This window comes from Eleginops maclovinus, chromosome 19, assembly GCF_036324505.1.
Source record: "Eleginops maclovinus isolate JMC-PN-2008 ecotype Puerto Natales chromosome 19, JC_Emac_rtc_rv5, whole genome shotgun sequence".
Lineage (NCBI taxonomy): Eukaryota > Metazoa > Chordata > Actinopteri > Perciformes > Eleginopidae > Eleginops > Eleginops maclovinus.
This window is the reverse complement of record NC_086367.1, coordinates 22,960,091-22,980,031: the sequence shown is the minus strand read 5'-3', so window position 1 is coordinate 22,980,031 and position 19,941 is coordinate 22,960,091. Positions and strand designations below refer to the sequence as shown.

Sequence of the window (19,941 nt, the reverse complement as noted above, 5' to 3'; positions counted from 1 at the left end):
CGAGGCTATGAGATTAAACGTTCCCTTTGGCAGTGGTGTACTCAAGTACTGTACCATAAATTAGTGATTACAGTTTCCTTCCTACTTCTAACTAACTACATCTCTGAAGCAAAAGAAATGCATGCAACAAATATGTTAGTCATTACATGTATTGGATGACTTTGCAAACACCTAAAAGTATATGTAATTACTAATATTGTCTATATTAAATACATTCAAATGTAAACATGCTTACATTTCACTGCATTGGACATAATAAAATGTACCAGTTAAATATAGTGTTTGCATGATATTTTATCCTTTGGATTTTCATGATTATGACATTACTGCTACTTAGGCTAAAATTAAGAATGCATGACTTCTATACTTATAGCAGTATTTTAAAAACTCTGAAGACTGGTCTTATATCACATCTTTATTTGTTTATCGCCCCAAAAATAGCCCCTAAATTGGTGAACGTGTCCCACACTGTAACATGGAGGACTCTGGAGACTCCTGATGGGAGTGGTGAGAGCGGTTCCGGCTCCATCTTGGCTGAAGAGAAAGAGCTCTTTGTGGGACAACATGTCGCTGTGACCCAGTTTATCCAAGGAAGCAAACAGGAAACAGACGTGCTGAGACAATAATAACAGCATTGACAGAAGGGGACGGATATATCTAGATTGATTCAGACCCATTTTACATGTGTAGATGTGGGTTTACAGTGAGAAGAGACTATATTGATCTGCAGGGGGAAATTCAGGTGTAGCACCAAGACAGAAATAAGTAGACACATTGAGAAGTATATAAATATTTACTTTAAGAGTACTTTATAAAGAAGAATGCAATAGTTAATTAGACCTCTGTATGAAGAACATTTACTAACGTGCTTCTCTCTCTAACACTGTGTTTGTCCCCTGTTAGTAGTGACTGATGTATCATTTCTCAGGTGACGGCTCACCAGCTTGGATTAAAGTTAGTGGTAATAATACAGAAGAAATCAATGTGACACAAATAACACTTTATTCATTCGTCACGAGTCTCACAAATAATCTCTGTACAGATCTGAAGTCAGTGGTAGACAGACAGGTGAGGACATCAGCTTCAGTGTGTGACCTCTATATCAACATACAAAACGTCAGCTACATTAAAACATACGGTCCCTTGATATCCCGACATCAGTGGTGCAGACAGACAAGTCAAGGTACAGTTCTATTTAATTATCAGGGCTTAAGATAAACTGTTTTACAGTCAGAGACCGGCTACAAAACCAACATTACGTCCAGATTTCTACATACATAATCACATCTTCATGGTATATACAACCTATGGTTAAGCGATCTGTTTGTACATTGTTCCCATGACATGCTTTAAGTAATTAAAAACAATAACAGCTTTATTTCAATGTTAAAGTGTCTGGAAATGTCCAAGTGAGTCATTTTAGAGCAGCAGGATTCAAATATGCACAACTTTATTTACAACAGCAGCAGCCAGGGCCGGATCAACACACTGCAGGGGCCCCATCGGTGCTGTGGGCCCCCTAATGGCCCCCCGATCCTCCCACTCTGTTCACTGTGTATGTATTAAACACACATTTATCAGGTGAAATGCACAGTAGAAACTTAAATACAAAATGCCCTAAAAGTAACAGCTTTCTAAATTTAATAAGTGCTGCAACGATTATTTCAAAGTTCGATAAATCATTTTTTTGAAAAATCACATTTCAGCCCACATTTTTACAAGTTGCATCAAATAATTAACTGATTATTTATTCATCGTAATCAAATAATGGTTGCAGCACTGATACATTAAAGTATCTCTAAGTTCTTGTGTTTGTTGCCAACAATTTAAATACCTAAACATGTCAAGTTGTGTACCATTGGCGACAAAATGACTGCGTTTTTTCACATTCAAACCAAAAAGGAGTCTGAAACCATTGCCGTTTTGACAATAACAAAATGACATCATTCAAACTAAATGTTTCTGCTCTAAATATTGAAACGACAAATACTTCCTTTAAACAGAAAAAGGAAATCCAACATTTTAATGAGTCTTCAGATGTCTGACCTGATTTAGCAAGGCACTGAAAAGCACCTCATTCGAATATCTGAGCAAAATCCATATCCAAATATACGCAGATTCATATTTTTAGTTGAGTGACAAGTTGCTTTAGATACCATCGAGACTGACTTTTCTACTCTTTTCATGTACACGTCGAGACGCCGATCAGAAAGACAAAATAAAGTTGAGTTAAACCTAAATATTGTCCAGTGTCTGTCGGTGAATAGATCAACGATCCCTTCAACTCCTCGCGCAAATGAAACTAGATTTACGCGCTACACAAAAGTCTGTTCACATGGGTTTGAGTTATACTTACTGGCTGTCGAAGCGTGTGGACTCAATGAGAAAACAAATGTGTTATAGACAGAGCAGTTATCTGAGAACCTTTTCATTCTGATGAGATAATTATCGTTTAATTCATACAAAGTGAGGTCGGTTTAGTCTCCGTCAGTGTCAAACGTTCACCGCTCAGATGTTGATACGGAAAAATAATTGCATTTAAATCAATACTTTGATATTTTGGTGAATATATAACGACCTACAGTAGTTTCTCTTAAGGCGCTCAAGTACATTTAAGGCTTTTGAACTGGAGCTCCATGTGTACCAGCACAACAGAGTTCAGAGGGGAGCAGGATCAGGGCCATGCTTTTCTTCTATTTGACGAAAAGGTAATTTTTTTTGGAGTTCTAAGTTTTCTAAGTCGGAATTCCCCCAAAACTAATACTTTGAAAAAAAAATCTGAATTCCATAAAAAGTAAGAAGAAAAATTAAATCATAATAAAAAAAACAGAATTCTGACAAAAAAATCAGATCTGTTTTTAGACTGATCTCCAACAATAATCAAAACAAATGGCGTGTCCCTAATCCTCCCCAGTGGTTGATAATGGGCTCATGATATAAAACATGTAGAACAGAGGAATGTAACAGACATGCTGTTAGAGCAGACCTGATTTTCACAGCGTAGCACATCCGGAATATTATAAATATTATGGATCATAATCCTGAAATGCTATTTCTTTTAACCCTGGAGGCACGGTATTCAGCTTTTTCTTTACGGCCAGGCGATATAAAATAAGTCTATAATAACGACCAAATCCAGTGTTGGTCGGCTCCTGGGGCAATTCCTAATAAAGTAAAAACATAAGGTGGAAACTAAATATCTTTCCTGTGTTTTTAATGTGAAACTGCCTTATTTTAGGGTCACAGTTAATTATCAATGAATCATTTACTGTTGGACCAAAAACTGTTCAGTAAATCTTGTTTGTTTAGAAGTCGTAGGGAAAGTGCTTTGGTACCATAAGTAGCTACAGGGGCACTGAGTCGTTTTACATTTACAGAAAAGAGCTCTTATTTTGAAGGAACCGTTTCCTCTGCAAGCTAGGTACATTGTGCAGTAATACAGTAAAAGCTAAGGCACAGAAACTCACATTAAACAGAATAAATTAAACATGGTTTTATGGATACTGATAAGATGACCTGATATTATTACTAACTGCTGGTACTGATTTAAGTTGAGCTATCTTTATCTAACTTTTCATGTTCGTTTAGACCGAGCAGTTGTTAGAGGCACTGACCTAAATGAAATACATAAAAACTGTTGCTGTTCTCAAACTTAGTAACATAACATTAATTACACTGGTGTTATTATTGACTGCTGGTGGGGGGATTTAAATCCTTGTTTTGAGTCTGAATCCACCTTCCCCTGCTGTAAGTCCCAGCAGTGCAGAGGATCAGTGAGTATTGGAGGTACTGATTGTGTGTCGGACTGCAGCGCTGTACCTTCAGCAGAGAGAATCCATCCCGTCTCCACCCGCCTGCTGCTGCTCAGCGCCATAAATCTAGCGTCCCTCTCTGATTACTAAACCAGGTCCAATCAGAGGAGCGCTGTGATTGGTCAGACGTTAATGACGGCGTCGTCCTCATCGTCTCTGACCTCCTCCTGTAACGTGTCCATCGACTCCCCCCTGTTTCCGGATCCTTCCCCCTCCTCTTCATCGGGGGCTCCACAGGGGCCGATGATGTACCTGTAGTCCCCCCCGATGGCGAGGGCGGCCCCTGACCCCACCATCAGCCAGTCTTTCTCCTTGTCCTCCGCCTGCCGCTGCCATGGGATGCTCCAGTTCGGAGCCCCCGCCTCCATCGCCTCCTCCGGCCCCAGGGCCCGAACACCGCCCCCTCCGTCGGCCCCACATCCTCCTCCTGGCTCCCCGTCCTCCCCCTCCAGGTTGACGTAGAGCAGAGGCTCCTTCAGCGGGGGAGTGGGTGAGAGGCTGGCCCACAGAGCCTCCACCTGACCCACAAGGTGCTGGAAGCTGGGCCGACATTTAGGGACCGGACTCCAGCAGCTGTGCATGATCTCATAACTGACAGGAGAAGAGGAGGAGAGGAGGAGGAGGAGGAGAGGAGAGCAGGAGAAGGAGACAAGGAGAACAAGAAGAACAAGAAGAAGAAGAAGAAGAGGGGGAGATGAATAAATAGAAGAAGAACCTTTTTTAAATACGTGTTATTTAATGTGTGTAAATATAAATATGTTTCAGACTCACATGTCGTCTCTGCACTCCGGAGGTTTCTTCAGTCGCTCTCCTTTGATCAGATACTCGTAGATCTCAGAGTTCTCCACGCCGGGGTACGGGGTCTGACCTTTAGTCATGATCTCCCACATCGTCACGCCAAACGCCCACTGAGACACACACACACACACACACACACACACACAAAACTAATTAGTCTCAAAATGATCCAAAATAACTCTAAAGGAAAAAGAGACTAAAAATGACTACAAATGGAAACCAAAATATCACAAAATGACGGTAAAAAATAGGTTGTGTGTGTGTGTGTGTGTGTGTGTGTGTGTGTGTGTGTGTGTGTGTGTGTGTGTGTGTGTGTGTGTGTGTGTGTGTGTGTCAGTACCACGTCGCTCTGCGTTGTGTACACGTTGTCTGCGAGGCTCTCCAGAGCGATCCACTTCACGGGGAGTTTAGAGACTGAGCCCTGCCTGTAATAATCTCCACTGTAGATCTTCTTGGAGAGGCCGAAGTCTGCCACACACACCGTCATGTTCTCATTCAGCCTGCAACACACACACACACACACACACACTTTTTTTCATCAGTTATGTACATAAAGAGCTGCAGCCTGAGAGCGTGACTGCCATCCTAAAGCCTCTCGGTATGGTTCAGGTGTTTTGTTTTTAGTATTGGTGATATTTCTGTCAGCTGGTCGGTGAACCCACATGCAGTTTCTGGCGGCCAGGTCTCTGTGGATGATGCTCCGGCTGCTCAGGTACTCCATCCCCTGAGCGATGTCCAACATGAACTTCAACAACGTCTGGAGGGTCAAATCCTGAAGGAGGAACACAGGGAGACGTCAGCATAGGTGGAGAGAAGAAGAAGAAGCATTTCATGTCTCTTTATTGTGCAACTCAATCTTTCTGAAAGCTTGTTCTGTATTTATTAGCTGACATTTCTTGGTGCGAGCAGAAGATTCTTTATTAATTATACTTAAAAAAACTAATAGGGAAAAACTCTGCCTTTTCAAAAAGGGTCCCCCAGCTTCACATTAGAAATAAAACAGTGGTTCCTGTAAAAAGTTCCCTCTCTTACGAAAGGGTGTTCCCCGAGGCGGGACAGCAGCAGGAAGGTGTGCAGGTCCCCGTGCTTCATGAAGGGAAGAACCACCATCGGGATCGGCAGCCGCTGGCCGTGACGCCGGTGCAGACTCACTCCTATTGGACGGGAAGAACTGTCAATCAAAGGGCACAGCCTTTCACTACTGGTCATGTGAACGTGCTGTAGTTCCTTTATAGCCCAACATTAGCCGCCTTTGGCTTAGTGATATGACGGTGTCTGTGTGTGTGTGTGTGTGTGTGTGTGTGTGTGTGTGTGTGTGTATTACCGATGAGCTGGATGACATTGGGGTGGTGGAAGTCCTTCATGTAGGCCGCCTCCTTCAGACACTGCTCGATGTCACATGATGAAGTGATGTCAGCTGGAGGAGGACACACACACACACACACACACACACACACACACACACACACAAACATTACAATTTATGTTTATTTTTTTATGGAAAGCCAAACTGCACCTGCTGCTTCATTAAAAACCAGAGAAGAAGAAACACCAGACTCACATTTCAGCACTTTGACCGCCACCTTCAGGACGGACGAGTCCTCAGACTTCAGGAAGGCCTGACGCACCGAGCCGAACTCACCTGCACAGGTACACACACACACACACACACACACACACACACACACACACACACACACACACACACACACACACACACACACACACACACACACACACACACACACACACACACACACACACACACACACACACACACACACACACACACACACACACACACACACACACACACACACACACACACACACTTTACTTATATGTTCTACATCTATTATTTTCAGACTTTTAAACCATTAAAAAAATTATTTGAGTGTTCACCAGCATCAAGTTTGTGAGAGTATTTTTGTAAGTATAAGTGTGTGTGTGTGTGTGTGTGTGTGTGTGTGTGTGTATTACCTTTGCCCAGCATGTGTCCCAGTGTGAGCAGCCTCTCTGGGATCAGGACGTCCTGTAGTTTGTTCTTCAGGTCATCGTTTATACCCAGACTGTCCACTGGAGACACACACACACACACACACACACACACACACACACACACACACACACACACACACACACACACTTCATCACACTCCTGTTACTCTGCTATAACTCATGGATGATAATGTAACGATGGAGGCTTTTTACTAAACATAGAGACACACTGAGGAGGAGTTTTTCTTTATATATTTAGTGTTTCTGCTTCACTCATCACACTCAGAGTTACTGTAGGTGGGCTGTTGTTGTTTGGTCAGAGGGACGATTTGATTGGCTGAGAGGCGGCAGGTAAATACAGGCCGGCTGAGAGCAGTCCATCAATACAGGCTGCCGTGTTTCCTGTAAACACGCTGCTAAAGAACAGCCAGTCCTTCTGACAGAAAGAGACTCCGACTGCATGTTCACTCAAACTCTGCTGCATGAAAAATACCTCTTTGTACCCGAGCAAACAGGAGGAGTAAAATGCATTAATCAGACTCACATGTTGAGTCCTGCAGCTCTGCACAGTTCCTGTTGAAGGAGCGAGCCGCGGTGAAGGAGACAGTGCTCTCCGGACCCGGAGGCTTGAAGGCCGACCTGCAGACAGAGAGAGAAAGAGTCGTTTTAAACATTAAACCTCAGTCTGAACCGGAGATTTTCAACATAAAACATCTAGAAAAACACCAGTCAAAAACACCAGTCAAAAACATGAAGTTCATTCAATTTCAAACAACATTTCAAGCAAACTTCCAAAATGTTTCACAAAAAGACATACTAATAGGATGCATTTCCCCCAGCTTTCCTCCAGCTGTATAAAGGTGTAGTTGCACCAGAAGCTGGCAATGATTTACACAAGGCTGTAATCCTCCAGTAAGCAGAGTGGAAGGAATCTGCTCTCAGCTATCTCTATACGAAGTACAAAAGGAGAAAGGTCTACAGGACTTTTTTCAGCTAATATTTGACATGTTTCAAACTCTGGAGAAAATATGAATATATGTCTTACAGCGCGATATGCAACACTAGACTCTTGCACAACTAAGGAAGTTTTATTGAGTATTTCTGCTCCACAATGGGCTCCCAGTCTGTGGCTCCCATTACTGAAGCAGTGCATCTTAGTACAAGTGTAGAGTTTCAGGTTTAAAAAGAGGCTATGTTATTTCTTAAGACAGCTGTGGTTTATATCAAACAAACAGGAGGAAAAGTGCATTTTTTAGGGACTTTTTTCAGCGGCGGATGAACCCACATTTGGAGCACAACTGTGGAGGTGGGATTGACAAATAAACCACAGAATATATATCAGGTTTTGCCACACACAACATAAACATTGTTAGTATAGATAAGCCCTGCTGGTTTGTATGTAAACATGAGGTTTTTTTTTACCCGAACTGGGTCTCTTTCTCGCGGCGGTGAGCGACGACGGTGAGCAGCAGCCCGATGACGGTGGCCACCAGCAAGCCGAGCAGCAGTCCCACCCACATGTGGCTCCGCTGGGCCACCACCCGCACTGAGGGGCCGAACGCATCACAGAATCAGACAATGAAATGGGGGAAACAGATGCTTCATCAGGTGTGTTGTATCTGAAGTGTGTGTGTGGAGGTGTGTATGTGTGTGTGTGGTTTACCTGAGGCGGGCAGCACCAGCACCGGGGGGCTCCAGGGGCCGCAGCCCACCGCGGTGCAGGCCGACACCTGGAAGGAGGCGTTGAAGAAGCGACCTCCACCGGACAGCTGAGCCGAGTTCTCCTTAAACAGCAGAGGCTCCTGCAGAGAGAGCATGGGAGGAGAGACTGAAGGAACAAAGACAGATCTAATGCCCATCATTATTTCATTTGATGGGGACAATAAAACTAAAATATTTCAAATAAAAAAGCCACAATTTTGTCAAGTTTCAACTCACTTACATTTGGGGCATTGTTGTCTTCTAGTATGGTTTTAGTTTGAAGTAAACTGTTGTATTTTTTCAGATTATTTATAACATTTAATCAAAAAAGATCTTCTAACTTTCTTTCCTTCAAGCCCTGTTTTTGTCACAAAGTCAACTACAACTCCCAGAATGCATTTCACTGATGACAGAGCTTCTTCCAAACCCACTCTGATCTGAACAGTATTTATTTTAAATCATGTGTTTAGGCTGTAGGCAGGTAAGAAAAACAGAAACCTAACAAGTACAAATATACAAAAATAAGAAAGTACTAAATATGCTGTTAAGAAGTCGGTATTTTTGTAATTAATAAAGGTTGATATTTCTAGTGAATGGAAAATGGTTTCAAGTCTTGTTTTGTTTCGTTCAAACCTTCATGCTTTCTGTGTGAATCTAATGTGCTGACAGACCCCATGCCCCCCACCTGTGGCTCTCCTCCTCGTGTCCACTGTAGCTTGTAGGCGATCAGTTTCCCCTGCAGCTCGTCCTCCTGCAGCGCTGCCCAGCTGAGAGCCAGCTGCTGCTCCGACAGATCAAACGTCAGGTTCCTGGGGGCCGCCGACGGCACTGGGGGACGGGAGGGTGTATAATCATCCGTTAAATTACAGTGATTAGCAGGAAGGGTGCTCTGCAGTGTCGCCATTCACGGATAACCAATAGTCTCAGAGTCTAAGAGTCATCACAGTTTGGGAAATACAAAAACACAATCTCACAAACAACTTGTTTTTTTACAAGCCTGAACAAACTAAATAAAAGTAGAAGTACTCAGGTCTTGTACTTGAGTAAAGGAGAAGTACTCAGATCTTGTACTTGAGTAAAGTAGAAGTACTCAGATCTTGTACTTGAGTAAAGTAGAAGTACTCAGATCTTGTACTTGAGTAAAGTAGAAGTACTCAGATCTTGTACTTGAGTAAAGTAGAAGTACTCAAGTCTTGTACTTGAGTAAAGTAGAAGTACTCAGGTCTTGTACTTGAGTAAAGTAGAAGTACTCAGATCTTGTACTTGAGTAAAGTAGAAGTACTCAGATCTTGTACTTGAGTAAAGTAGAAGTACTCAGATCTTGTACTTGAGTAAAGTAGAAGTACTCAAGTCTTGTACTTGAGTAAAGTAGAAGTACTCAGGTCTTGTACTTGAGTAAAGTAGAAGTACTCAGATCTTGTACTTGAGTAAAGTAGAAGTACTCAGATCTTGTACTTGAGTAAAGTAGAAGAACTCAGGTCTTGTACTTGAGTAAAGTAGAAGAACTCAGATCTTGTACTTGAGTAAAGTAGAAGTACTCAGGTCTTGTACTTGAGTAAAGTAGAAGAACTCAGGTCTTGTACTTGAGTAAAGTAGAAGTACTCAGGTCTTGTAATTGAGTAAAGTAGAAGTACTCAGGTCTTGTACTTGAGTAAAGTAGAAGAACTCAGGTCTTGTACTTGAGTAAAGTAGAAGTACTCAGGTCTTGTAATTGAGTAAAGTAGAAGTACTCAGGTCTTGTACTTGAGTAAAGTAGAAGTACTCAGATCTTGTACTTGAGTAAAAGTAGAAGTACTCAGATCTTGTACTTGAGTAAAGTAGAAGTACTCAGATCTTGTACTTGAGTAAAGTAGAAGTACTCAGATCTTATACTTGAGTAAAGTAGAAGTACTCAGGTCTTATACTTGAGTAAAGTAGAAGTACCAGAGTGTAGGAATACTCTGTCACAGTAAAAGTATTCTAAATGTTCCTCCAGTGAAAGTAGAAAGTACTCTCCTCTAAATGTACTTAAAGTAGCGACAGTAAAAGTAGTCATTGTCTGATTGGTCCATTTCAGAATAATATCTCTGATATGTTTTATAATGATTGATCATTAAAGTGTTCTCAGAGCTGGTAAAGGTGCAGCTAGTTTGAATGGCTTTGTATACTGCAGGGTAGCTGCTGGATTTACTGCAGGTGAACTAAAGTCTGAATTAAGGGAGATTATATTTACCATCATTCATCCTAATCTGCCTAGCAACTACAGGTGTTAAATAAATGCAGTGGAGTAAAAGTACAAAGTTGCATTCTTTAATTTACTGAGTATATGTACTTAGTGATTTTAGTCCACTGCTGATCTGAGGTCAGTGTCTGACTCTCTGCAGCATGCAGGGGGCGCTGCTGAGGGTCAGACTGCAGAGAGTCCTTTCATATGGATTTAGGCCACACACAAAAGCCAATTGTACAGGAGAGGACTGGAATCCACTGGAAAACATCCAGCTGGACCTCACACACACACATTCACACACAAACAAATACACAACTCAAACAACAAGCCAGCTCTCAGCGTCCAACTGCTGAAGCTCAGAGAAAACAGGAAACCAGCAGACAGCAGAATCTCTCTGGATCATTCCTATAGGAAGTCTCATGCTTTCTGTTTGATTCAGTTAATTAAATAATATCTTAACACACTTTGAGGAGAGTGGAAGTCACACAGAGATGCTAATAAACCACAAAAAGAGACACAACTAAAACTAGTGGCTGCAAACCTTCCAAAAGAGACACCAAAAAACTACTAGGAGACACAAAGCATACTAAAAGAGACCCTCAAACGTTCAATCTCTGAGCAGATTTAATGAGAGGTAAACTCCCTCTGGAGGGAACACACAGATTTGAGCCTTTGCAGACCATTTACATGCACTAAAACCTATAGAACACTACAGGAGAGGGAAAACCCAAAGCAGAATAGGGCCTCTTTAAAGCTTAATGCTTCAGATCGACTCTCACCTGACTCCGGGGTCTGGAAGTGCATCCAGGAGCAGAAAGGCGACGCCCCGACCTCGTTGACGCAGGAGACCCTGGCGCTGTAGTTCTGGTGACTCCTCAGACCGGAGAGGACGTGGAGGTGAGGAGGAACCCGGACCTCCTGCTGAGGGAGATCCCACCTCCGCACTGAGCGCCTCGACAGCTGAGGAGAGGAGGGAGGAGGTTTAGGACCTTCTGATTATAAGTGTGTGTGTCCGGTGTGTGTGTGTGTGTGTGAAATACATCATCTAAACTAACTGACAGGAAGTAAGGCCTGACTACCAAAATAAGAGCTGAAAAAAAGTTGAATGTAGAGTCATGTGATATTCTAATTTTTAAGAGTGTGTGTGAGTGTGCGAGAGTGTGTGTGAGTGTGTGAGACTGTGTGTGAGAGTATGTGTGTTACCTGGACAACGCAGGTTGTCAGCTCAGAGTGCCCTGTGAATCCCGGTTTCCATGCTAACGTGACGTTGTTGTCATCCATCGTGAGGACCTGCAGTCCAGAGGGTGCCGCCGGCAACACTGAGAGAGCGAGAGAGAGAGAGAGACTCATCAGCCAATCACAGCTCAGATACAGAGAACATGTGACAGCAGGTGTGTCACTCATGTTTACATGCGCACTAATATTCCACTGTTAGTCAAATATATGACATATTCTGAATGTGATAAGGGTCGTGCAAACAGAACGTTTTGTTTGGTCATTCTTCCAACATTTACTCTGTAGCACAAAGGCTGATTAATGTCTTTAATATGCTCTGTAATTATACTTCAGTGTGTAGTGTCTCTCCTGGGACATGTCTCCATGCTTTAATGTTCAGAAAGTCTCTCATACTGCCTGTGCTGCAGCTCCTCTTTTCACCCTCTGTCTGAAACCAGAGCCCAGTCTGCTCTGATTGGTTAGCTGGCCGGCTCTGTTGTGATTGGTACACCTGCTAAGAGATGTCCCGCCCCCTTAGCCTCTCCCGTACAATGTGTTGGAGGGCTAGCCAGTAGAAGCGCGAGTGTTCCATAGAGATGTCATTGTGTTCCGGAGGTAAACAGGGGAGACCTCCCACAGAAAACGGAGCATTCAACGAGGCATCCAGTCAGCATTCGAAGCAATTTCTCACAGAAAAATCTGTTGCAGAATTATACAACTTCACTTTTACAGCCTGAGTCTACAGGTAGAGAGAGCACCTGTTTCAAAGCTCACCTTCAGAGGTAATATAACGGTTTATAGGTACTGCAGTAGACAGTGTTCTCACCTTTAATGTGAACGGTTCCAGTTCTGGAGACGGAGATTCCTCTGGTGTTCTTCGCCTCACAGTAAAACTTCACACTGATGTTCATTCCTATAAAACCAGACCACATTTAGACCACGTTATTACTTTGCATCTCCTTATTTTTTAGTGTTATGTCTTTTCTTTACTACCTTACAAACTTTCATTGTATGTCCTGGCTTCCGTTCCTCTTTAATTAATATTCTGTACGAGGAGCGGCTCCATCTGAGTCTCAGGGACGATCAACACCTGACCTCACTTTAACTCAGACAGGTGAATTATCCTTTAGGATTCAACTTCCTGGAATACAACATGCCTCACTGACCAGAAACAGTGTGTGTGTGTGTGTGTGTGTGTGTGTGTGTGTGTGTGTGTGTGTGTGTGTTTCCAGTAACAGCCTGTATGTGAGAGGATCCTCCAATCAGCAGCAGATCAGATGATGCTTTCCTATTTATAGAAAATCAATACTGTGGAGTGTGTGTGTGTGTGTGTGGGTGTGTGTGTGTGTGTGAGTGTTTATAGCACACAATTATCCCAACAACATAAATCAAAAACACACACACACACAATTCAAAGCCACTTAAAAAAAGTCAAACTACTCTCTAGAGTCTACTCTTTCACGCTCTTATTTTGGTAGTGTTGTCCTCACTTCCTGCCAGTTTAGATGATGATGTGGAAGAGTGAAATGTATTATTGTTTAATTAAATATGTAGTCCGCTAAATGAAACACAATCTTTAAAAGGTGTATGGAGTAAATACAGAGGCTCGTTTCAGTTCAACTCTATAATTGTGTTTATTTTCTTTAATTACTTATTCATATTTTGCTAATTTAATGTGATTACTCCACATAACGAGAGCTGCTTAGCAAGCAAAGAGAGACATTGGGACACACACACACACACACACACACACACACACACACACACACTCACTCAATGTTGGAGATATGTAACTTGTTACCCAAACTTGACTCCAGTCACCTCATTTTGTCCTTTTTTTTGGTTCAAAACAACCATTATTTGTTTCTGTTTTCAACTCAACCACGATGACATAATGGTTTTTGAAAACTCTCACAAACACGACTCTGTAACGCTGATGTCAGCTCCACCCGTCAGGAGTGACCTTTGTGTTAAATCCATCGTTCACAGGCGTCTGACACACACCTCCACAAGCTGTGTGTGTGTGGTGTGTGTGTGTGTGCATAACTACAGCATAAGGAGGACATATCCCTTTCTCTAAAGACTGTGAGTAATCGGAGGCTGAAACTGGACTGGATTTAGGTGTTTGAATAAGTTATTGATCAGAGAGGGAATATTAAACACTGATCAGGTTTCACGTAATCACTTCTATCAGCTTCTTTTTAACAAATGCTGTTCAGATCTACATTTATCTTCCTTTTAATTACCCAATTTATAAACCCTTTATGTCAAAGAAGGTGTAGAACAATGCAGAGGCAGAGTCTTCATCTTTATTTTATTACTATTATTATTATTATCGTTTTGGATAAAAGCATCAGCTAAATGGAACGTAAAATGAGTAATAAGTGTGCTTTGAAACTTCTTTATGGCCTAAATTGTCTTTTATCTGTCATGTAATATCTTAAAATCTGTATATAATAGAAATGCAATCCCTTCATTTTTATTTTTTGGTTATTTGATCTGGTTTTATTTGAACTTTTCCTCAAATTTAAAACGTTTTATAACTTTTTGACTGTTTTTATAATTGTGTTCATGCCATTTTATTGAAGTCTTGTCTTGTTACTTGTTGCACAAATTACTAAATTAAACCAGAAAGCTCAAAATCTGAGCTGCAGAAGTGAATCACTGGAACCTACATTTCCCATAATGCACCTTGGTAGAGTCATAAATCACAGGTTTGTAAACAGCCACAAGTTTCAAACACATTTGAAAAGGCAGGAGGCTTTCTGACCATTGACGTGGAGGACAGAGGGTGAGGGTCCCGGCTCCCCCGCCTGGACTCCCCCCAGCGACCACAACACCTCCACTGGCTCGGGGGGGCCGACAGCGTCACAGGTGAGGTTGAAGGGAACGTTTGGGAACGTCGCCACGTCCTGCGGCTCCTGGACGAAGTGAGGGACGCCTGAAGGGGACGGGAAGTCATGGAGATGTGTTCAGGGTCACAGCACAGGGTAAGAACACACACACACACACACACACACACACACACACACACACACACACACACACACACACACACACACACACACCACACACACACACACACACACACACACACACACACACACACACACACACACACACACACACACACACACACACACACACACACACACACACACACACACACACACACACACACACACACACACACACACACACACACACACACAGGGTCCTCACCTTCCACTGTGATCCAGGCTCGTTCAGAGGAGAACGTCTGGTCGTTGAACTCGACTTCACACCAGTACTGACCCGCGTCCTGCTGCTGCACGGACTTCACACTGCAGACCAGAACACACAGAACATTAGAACCTGAACTGGAGCAGAGATGTGTATTCCTGTAGTGTGTTCTAAAGGTTTTAGTGCATGTAAATGGTCTGCTGAGGCTAAAATCCCTGTGTTCCATCCAGTTTTAAGGGTTGTTAATCTCCTCTGAATAACTACAATACCTGACTTCCTGTTTCACATAATATCTCTGTTGTCTTTGAATAAGTGTTGAGGGTCTTTAAAGGTCTCGGATCAGGAATACGAACAGGAAAGTCTGGTTGTAAAGTTACCGTTTCTCTGACCTTCACTTTCCTTTTTTTTCTGCTGGTTCAGGAATCTGAGAGTAAAGCGGATTATTCAGCCGCCGCTCGCTGAGCTGCACAGATCTGAGGTCAGATTCTCAGGCAGCATTCAGGCTGTTTGAATAAACCAGCCTGATCCTGAATCAGCCATCAAAGCTGGGTTTCTTTTTTTAACCAGAGGCCCCTAAGACTTGCTGGATTCCTCGTGGTCTTCGTGTCACTGATGACCGCAATGATAAAGTGTGTCGACAAATGCAGACTAAAACAGGAATTACATTCACACATACTGATCTATAATATGTATAATCAGGAAATCACTTTGTCCAGTCTAGTTACTTATACTGAAACATTAAAGGAGTAAAATATCCATGGTCTCCGTAGAGCTGGGTGTCAAAATGCAATGAACACTGAATACACTTTTTTTACTTGAAAAGTGAATGAAAATGTGCAAATTTATGAACTAAAATACTACTTTAAAAACTGCAAAATTGCTTTATTTTAATCCAGATATGTTGTACATATTTAATATTGCTATGTGTAAGATATCTTTTAATTTATATCAATATTCTTGTTGTAATTTAATTATATTATTTATTTTAAAAGGGCCCTTTCGTTCTTATTTTCGGGTTTAATATTTGCATTTTGTGCCTATTGTTTCCATGCTTTAACGTGCAAAGGGTCATTTTATCTTTGTGTTCTTTTATGCTTCTCTCAAGTGTAACTTATAATACTAAAAACAATAAATATGTAATAAGTCAAAACTAAGAAATGAACAGAACGTTTGTCTATTTGACTTTAAATTATACAAAACAACACAGATGCAAGATTAAGATTCTTGTTGTGGAAATGTGTCTGAATGTATTTGAATCTGTCCTTGGGAGAAGGAGTCCGGAGATAATGAGGAGGGAGAGTCAGATCGACGGGGAGGAGGAGGAAGAGGTGTCATCCATCAAAGCCCACAGCTGCTGCCTGTATTTACTGTCGATGAGCTGTTTAACCACCAAACAGAGCAGAAACACCAACAACTGAAACTCCCAGACACACCAAGCCGACTTCAAAGAAATGGTGGGGACGACGCCTGATTCGTAGACAAAGCGCTGCACTTGAACACACCGTAAAGAATGCAGCTAACAGGAAACTAACATGTACGATCTGAGGAAGCCAGAGAGGGAAATGACTCTCCAAAGAAACCAGATGACCTCAGAGTGCAGATAAACAAGCTGTTATAGAGCGGTGCAGGAATGAGTCCCAAAACACAGGAATGAGTTAGCATTTCACACGAAGCAGCTCTAGGACTTTGATTCTGAAATAGCTTTAGAAATGTCACTGTGAAGTGACTCAAATACTTTTACTTTTGAAACAGCTTCAGGACTTTTACTATGAAGCAGCTCAACGGCTTTTTTAAAGCAGCTTTCGGACTTTTATTTTGAAACAGCTTTCGGACTTTTATTTTGAAACAGCTTTCGGACTTTTATTTTGAAACAGCTTTCGGACTTTTATTTTGAAACAGCTTTCGGACTTTTATTTTGAAGCAGCTTTGGACTTCAGTATGCAACAGCTTTCGAACTTTAATTATGAATTCACATGAGGACTTTTACTACAAAGCAGCTTTCTGAACCTTACTTTGAAGCAACTGGAGGACTGTTATTGTGAAACAGGTTTAGGACTGTTATTGTGAAACAGGTTTAGGACTGTTATTGTGAAACAGGTTTAGGACTGTTATTGTGAAATAGGTTTAGGACTGTTATTGTGAAACAGGTTTAGGACTGTTATTGTGAAATAGGTTTAGGACTGTTATTGTGAAACAGGTTTAGGACTGTTATTGTGAAACAGGTTTAGGACTGTTATTGTGAAATAGCTTTAGGACTGTTATTGTGAAACAGGTTTAGGACTTTTTCTATAAAGCAACTGGAGGACTTTTATTGTAAAGCAGCTTTCTGATTTGATTTTGAACAGCTTTAGGACTTTTACTATGAAGCAGATTATCTTGTTTTTCCATTCATGTATAAATTGACTGATCATAGGTTGATATATTTATATGTTGAGTGATGCACCTGTGGTAGGTCTCCCAGTGCTGCTCTCCCAGAGTGATGAACATCTGGTCGGTGCTGTACAGCTTCTCTCCGTCCTTCATCCAGACGATGTCCGGCTCCGTCAGACCCTGAACGGCACAGCCGAGCCGCGCTGCGTTTCCCTGAGAAACCGTCTGATTCAGAGGGTGCTTCGTGAACATCACACCTGGGGAGGGGTGAGAGGGAGGGAGGCAAATCACTTTGGGAAATGACCAAATACATCACTTCCCTCGACTCATGACATCATTGGGTATCATTTCCCTGCACTGATGACATCATCACGCATCAAACACTGATGTGGTGATGTCATCATTTTCTGCATTGGGATATCAAATATACATAAATACAAAGAATGTGGATTTTGTTTATTGTTATTCTTCTAAACACTGAAATATTTATCAGAAATATATTCATAGAATGTGTCGATGTAACAAGAAACGGGTGCATATTTGTTTGTGACATCATCATGCTGTTGTTCCCCTCCATCTACGTATTATTTGAACATCGTGCATGTGTCCCTGTGTTGCATTGTGGGACAGCAGCATTAAGAGAATAGTTTCATTTTAGAGTTTTTCATCAGTAATTCGTCACAGAACTGAGACACAGCTCCTGTGTTGAGACTGCAAACAACTGCAGCTGCTCAATGTGTGTGAGTGTGAGTGTGAGTGTGTGTGTGTGTGTGTGTGTGTGTGTGTGTGTGTGTGTGTGTGTGTGTGTGTGAGTGTGTGTGTGTGTGAGTGTGTGTGTGTGTGTGTGTGTGTGTGTGTGTGTGTGTGTGTGTGTGTGTGTGTGAGAGAGAGAGAACAGCTGCAAACACCATCTTACAGCTTCATCACACTGGCTGTTTGTGTCTTCATTTATTTTGTATTCATTATTTTTTGTTGTTTTCTTGATTTTCTTTGTAACTTTTTTCTACAAATCACTGTCAGTGGTGAAGGTCATGTGACTTGACCTCCTCACTGCAGGTGGTCTGTAATGATACTCATCCCTAGTCACAACATGAATGGTGGAAGTCAAAATAGTCACTTTTAGGTGTCAAAATGTAAAGTTCAGAGACCTGTTTACTGAATTCAACACGTTTTCATGTCATTCTGTCCTGTTGGCAGTTTATATCCTGCTATTCCGTCAATTGTGCAGCAAAAACTGGAAGCCATTTCTCCACAGTAAATATTTGTTGTTATTGAAAAGTCGCAGAGATGTGCGAGTCCTAAACAAAGAAGTGATAATTAACTTGATTGACTGCGTAATTGATGTGATAATAAGGGCTGTGTGAACCTCACATTCCCACATGTTCCCTCAGTAACAGTTCCACAGTGGAGATTCCTCACACCAAACCCCATTATAAAAAGCAACAATTAAATACATTGTGCTTGTTTGTTTTGTTTCTAAACAATAACAAACATGTATTTCTCCCTGTCATTTTATAACGAATATCCTGGTTAATTCGGCATACAAACCACGAAGTAATAGACAACTTATCAATTAGATTTGTAAGTTGTTTACGAAAAAAAAAAAACGCTGGCGTGCAATTAAACTAGAGCAGGCTACAGGTATTAGAGTACAAAAGTGGCCTATTCATTATGATAACGTGCTGCTTGGCATGTTAGGTTTATGCCGAATGAAAGAGAGGCTATTTAAGATTCATTATATTTTTTAAGATACGATTTTATAAATGTTAAAAATTGCTGAAACGTTATAACTCTTAAAAATGCTATATTTCTAACGGAGTTTGACATTGTAAACGTCACAAAACAACTAGCGCACACATTCAAGTAAGTTAAAAACTTGTATAAATGTAAATAAAAATACACATTAATGTTTGCATAATCAGCTGATATCATACACACTCACCATTTCCACAGGTGCCTTCAGGGCTCCAAAGTAAAATCTGTAAAATCCACAGAAACATTTTTCAAATTCTCATTATTTCCTTTAGTGGATCTCCTTAAACCACAGCTCGCATTAATGGGATGTTAATTCGTCACTTAAGCCTCATTTCCAGCAGGAAAAACAGGATTTCCACCGGAGAAAAACAGCGAGATTGGACGGGCAACAGTTCGCAGGATAAAACGCTGAATTCATGGAGGAGGATTTGTTGAAGCAGAGCGACAAAGAGTTAAAAGGAACTGATAAAAAGGTGCAGTTTGTATTTGTTTTAGGAGATGATCCGCGGAAAAGTTCATGTAGAATTTGTTATCAAACTGCAAACACATCCACACATTCCTCTGCTGCTGCTTTCCTCTGAGGGGAAAGTGTGACGTCAAGTTACACATGTTAAGAAACCAAACCGGAAGTGATGCCTTCAAAATAAAATGGAGAAATAGAAATAATAAAATAAAAGCCCTCGTCTGGTCCTCGCATGTATGTACAGAGAAAAAAATCACACTCTTTATCTGCCAGTTTTTTTCCCTTTCTGTTTTATTTTATTGTATCTATTTTTGCCAAATTTGGACTTTTTTGAATTTCCGACTATTTTTCAAATTATAACTTTTTTTCTAAAAGATCTGACTTTTCTCAAATTTCTGAAA

General features: G+C 41.5%; 1 protein-coding gene across 1 annotated transcript; it reads right to left on the bottom strand.

The window, feature by feature from the left end:
- Nucleotides 1-985: 985 nt before the first annotated feature.
- On the bottom strand, nucleotides 986-19,325 carry tyro3 (TYRO3 protein tyrosine kinase; the record flags this gene model as incomplete). Its single annotated transcript, XM_063908042.1, has 19 exons — nucleotides 986-4,403; nucleotides 4,584-4,720; nucleotides 4,951-5,110; nucleotides 5,273-5,382; nucleotides 5,643-5,764; nucleotides 5,935-6,027; nucleotides 6,172-6,252; nucleotides 6,591-6,686; nucleotides 7,153-7,247; nucleotides 8,031-8,154; nucleotides 8,272-8,410; nucleotides 8,995-9,137; nucleotides 11,295-11,475; nucleotides 11,719-11,834; nucleotides 12,557-12,643; nucleotides 14,501-14,671; nucleotides 14,953-15,053; nucleotides 17,396-17,579; nucleotides 19,265-19,325. Coding segments are annotated over 19 exons (2,670 nt in total), but the record flags the coding sequence as incomplete, so codon positions are not given.
- Between the last annotated feature and the right edge of the window lie 616 nt (nucleotides 19,326-19,941).